Below are 4,514 nucleotides of genomic sequence, written 5' to 3'. Positions count from 1 at the left end.
ACTGATTTTTTAACAATTAATATATTTAAAAGAAGAAAAAAGAAAAAATGTGAATAATTTATTTATAAAAATTATTAAAAGAGATTAGTGAAAAAATAAAATTTCCCGATTATAAAATACCCGGTACTCTGTCTGCTTTCTCTTTTCCTTGCTTAATTCATACACAACCATTGAAGTCTGTACTTTTTTTTTTCATTGCTGTGCTTGTATACATTATTAGATTTGCATATGATCACAGATTGATATTTTCTTGTAATTGAAAGTTGACCACAAATATCATTACAGTGCTTCATGAAAATAACAGACAAGACATTACAAATTTAGTAAGTAAATCTCCTTCCATGGTGATCACAATTGGCATGTAGCAGAGTCTACTTGAGATGCGGAGTTATCTTATACTAAATTTATCCCATGGACAATTAAATTTTAATTTTATAAATTCTTGTTGTTGGATTAAAAAATTTTGCTAGTAAAGCGTTGAAAATTCAGAAATTATGGAATCTCAAACTTTAAATTTTCTATAACATTAAATTCATAATCTTCATTAAACTAGATGTGAACAGATACTCTATAGTTTATCATTCACAAATAAAACAAATTAGACCCGATATCATTTTTGGTGAGGTGGTACATAACTTTGGTTGTTTATTGGAATAAAATGATATAAAGAGGAATTGGCAGCAGGAAGAAAAAAAAGGGAAGAGAGAGAGAGAGGATAGAAAGTGGAGATAGATTGCTTATGGTTAATAGAATAGAGTAGTTAATAGTGCAGAGGAAGAGGGGTCACAATATGTGAAGGAGAGTAACTCCCCAAAACCAAACCCGCAAAGGGGTATTGCATTTGATCATGTACATGCCGTAAACTCGGCTCTCTCCAAGCGCATGATTAAAGAGCCCACCCTCCTCTGATGACGTGGCAGTGATCCATTGGCTCGTTTGGTCTCGTCGGGATTCATACCAACACACCAATAAACAATACCAGTCACTCTCACTGCTTTTCTCTTTCTTCTTCTCTCTCTCCCATCTGTGTTTTTCTCTCTGCAGAATTTCGGAAATTTCTCAGCTATCCTATCTCATCTGCTCCTGAAAATTGCACATTCATCACCACCAATGCACGATCTTCCCTGCGAATGCAATTTTGATATTTGATTTGGGAATTTAGAAATGCTGGAAGCAATGGAAAGTTCAGTGAATGGTGGGTTTTCGCAGTTACAGAGCTGCGGAGACAGCAGCGAAGAGGAGTTATCTGTGCTTCCTCGTCACACGAAAGTGGTTGTAACCGGAAACAACCGCACCAAATCTGTCCTCGTTGGTCTCCAAGGCGTCGTTAAGAAAGCCGTTGGGTTAGGTGGTTGGCATTGGCTGGTAATTTTCTCTCCCAATTCCCTTTCCTATCAAAACCACTCTGTCTATTCTCAATTCCTTCTATTTCATTCTCTGTTACTAATGTTGTTTATTTGCATTATTACGAAGCCATGTCATTCTTCAAATCAGTCTTTTATGTCGGTCAATTTTTGTATTTACTATTTCTTCTATTTTTTTTTTCACCGTCCAATTCTTATCAAATTTAATTGCTCTGAAGTCCCTGTTGATTGGGAAAAATTTTTTTCTTGATCTTTTAATTAATTCGAAAGAATTTAATCCGTTATAAACCCTACCGTACTCTGGATTCTTGTCCAAATCATTCACTCAGTTTTCATTTACAATTTCAAAATGTTGGTTTCTTATTCGTTTGCATTTGTTTCACCTCACAATTCTGAAGCATTGCTTGTGGGTATCTGTTGCATGTCTTTCTTCATTGCCGGATCTGGTGTTTTATGGGGTCTTCCATAAGGATCAGTTGTGAATTGGGTCTTTCCTTTCTTTTTATTTATTGACGGAAGTAAATTAATTCATCTTTGACTTGGTTTTGGACTTGGCATTGGTAATTTGATGTCTGAGCTCTGAATTGAGTATTTTACTTTTTTTTTTTCGCATTATTATTTCCTATTTTAAATAAATCATCTTAAATAGATTGTTGCATGTCGGCTTCCTGCATATTTTTTACTTCCCGGTGACAAGTCACTTGCGTGTTCTGATTATTCTTAGAAAAAGCTTATGCAATTAATATTGTAATTGAATTGCATATTGTCGATGTGCTTCGTATTTGTTTCTGTTCCCCCCAATTCCGTCCCCCTTTTGTTTTGTGTTTATACAAAACTGATTTCACATCTTATATGAACAATTCACATTGCAATCAAGCTATTCTCTGGACTTTCTTCGGGAGATTTGAATTTGAATATTGCTGTTTGTGAGCATATCTTGATTATTTAAAACTGATTTGGCATTTGTTGGGTGGGCGATTATTTTATGTTGTTTTTTATATGAACAAGTGCAGGTTCTTACTAATGGTATTGAAGTGAAGCTACAGAGGAATGCTCTTAGTGTGATTGAAGCACCCACCGGAAACGAGGAAGACGATGACCTTGAATTTGAAAATGTGCAGTGGAATGGATCAGATATGGGTGAGTTTACATTTCACAGTTTTTCTAACTGTATTGCTTGCTGGCTAGTACGGGTGTTGTGTGTGCACCCAACACTGAAAGTAGGCATATATGAGAATGCTGTGATATTTTGTTAGTTAATTAATTGTTTCGGCTTCCATGTCCGTGGATTTGCATAGTGGTAGAGGTTGGTAACATTGGATCCGTTGTGTTTTCTCCTTTTGCTTTTGCTATCTCTAAAGTTCCAGTGTCTTATTTCTTTAATTTTTGTTGACCCCACCACTATTTTTTTAATTATGTATTGTGCTCTGTTTGATTTCTCAGCATCGGACGACACACAGAAGTCCCACAAATCGAGGCACAGAATGCATAGATCGTTGGGATTATCTCACAAGTCCATGAGTAGGTCCTTCTCTGGCGATTCACAGTCTAAGGGGTCCGTTTCTATGCCTCATGGGGCCAGGGTATATTATCAACTTTATTTTATTTTTTCATAATTTTCCCCTCACCCACTGACATAGTAGATGGTTTATTTCTTAATATTTTAATTATGATCGTTATGTTTAAATATTTTCTGTAGAAGATCGACTTGAGCAAGCTTGAAATGGCTGCACTGTGGAGATATTGGCGACATTTTAATCTAGTAAATTTCTCAAACTTTTGGTCCCACAAAAGTTGGGATTGTGGCTGTGTGTGTATGCGTCCGTTGTACTCATTTCTTAACATGGATTTGTAGGTGGATGCGGTTCCAAACCCATCAAAAGAGCAGCTAGTAGACGTTGTTCAAAGGCATTTCATGTCTCAGGTATCTAAATTCAGTGATTTCTTTTTCGGCTGTTTTAAATAGTAATATTTATAATATTATAAATGAGGATTTTGTAGTGGTGATGCATATCCGACTCCAATCTCCCCTGCACAGTAAGCATATCATAATTATTTAAAGATTTACCTATTATCTCAAATCTTTAATAGGACTAAATTGTTATCAAATAAATATTTTGGTGACTAAATAAGTACTTTAGTCTCTTAAGAAATTATAATACCTTTTTTTTTTTAATATATAATTATTGAAGAATGTAAACTTAATAAGTTTTAAATAATTAATATTATAATAATAGAAGAATACATAAATGTGGTAAAAGAATCCGGTTTATCATATTTGTCATACTATAGTTCCTAGCAAGTAATGTGACGATGGTGCAAGCATTCAAGCATGCCGTTAAAATCGACCTACATAACAAGCCGTTGCTTTTAAATGTACGGTGTATGTCTATATACTGAAGTGTTTCGGGGAGTTCCGTGAAGAAATTGAACAATTATTTGACTCTGAAATTGTGTTTCTTTCTTGTGAAGCAAATGGACGAGTTGCAGGTGATTGTGGGATTTGTTCAAGCTGCAAAGAGGCTTAAGACTGTGTGCAAATGAGATGGAATGATGCGAGAAATGATTTAAGTTAAATTGTCTATGCTAACAAAGATAATGTATCTAATATCCACTTCCCGTCGTATTTTGTAACATATTTATCAGTGATTTGTAATTTTCTGATATAGTAGTAGGTTGGTAGTTTGAGGTTAGAGGTTTTTACTCTTGTAACCACCCAGTTATGTAGATATATGTGACCTTGCAACTGGATCGTTAAGGAAGTCTGCACGGCTTTCTTTTCAGCTTGATTCAATGTATTGCTGACCTGGGAAGTGGGTTTCAGAGACCTTAATGTATATATATATTTTAGTTTCTCTCAACTTTGATTCATTTAGACGATTTTTTGTGTTCTACTGATTAGGTGGAGTGATTGAGCCGGTGCCGCACTTGTCTGCCAATCTGCCACCTCCTTACTTTAAAGACTCTTGTTGCCTGTTTTCGAATGAATAGCCACACCCCCTATTCCACTGTCTGCAACAAGTTTGTTATGTCATATCAAGCTGCTTGTCGAAAAATAAACGTAATTTCTTTTTTAAATTGTTTTTTTCTTCTTCCTTTAACCCGATTCCTGATAAAGCCCAGTGCTTTAACAATAAAACAATAAATTAA

The 4,514-nt window shown here is 35.1% G+C and overlaps 1 protein-coding gene across 2 annotated transcripts; it reads left to right on the top strand.

The window, feature by feature from the left end:
• The first annotated feature begins 847 nt into the window (after nt 1-847).
• LOC113864671 lies at nt 848-4,221 on the top strand. Of its 2 annotated transcripts, none has more exons than XM_027498660.1 (6): nt 848-1,365; nt 2,378-2,504; nt 2,808-2,947; nt 3,067-3,126; nt 3,220-3,288; nt 3,837-4,163. In XM_027498660.1, exons 1-6 carry the CDS (start codon nt 1,165-1,167, stop codon nt 3,906-3,908), a joined length of 669 nt encoding a protein of 222 aa, XP_027354461.1. In that variant the 5' UTR covers nt 848-1,164; the 3' UTR covers nt 3,909-4,163. The 2 variants fall into 2 exon arrangements, with proteins under 2 accessions (XP_027354461.1, XP_027354460.1); XM_027498659.1 differs by having other exon boundaries at nt 854-1,365; nt 3,064-3,126; nt 3,837-4,221.
• Nucleotides 4,222-4,514: the final 293 nt, after the last annotated feature.

Source organism: Abrus precatorius, unplaced genomic scaffold (genome assembly GCF_003935025.1).
Source record: "Abrus precatorius isolate BTA unplaced genomic scaffold, Abrus_2018 Scaffold4, whole genome shotgun sequence".
Lineage (NCBI taxonomy): Eukaryota > Viridiplantae > Streptophyta > Magnoliopsida > Fabales > Fabaceae > Abrus > Abrus precatorius.
The sequence above is the reverse complement of the archived record's forward strand: the minus strand, read 5'-3'. Positions and strand labels throughout refer to the sequence as shown.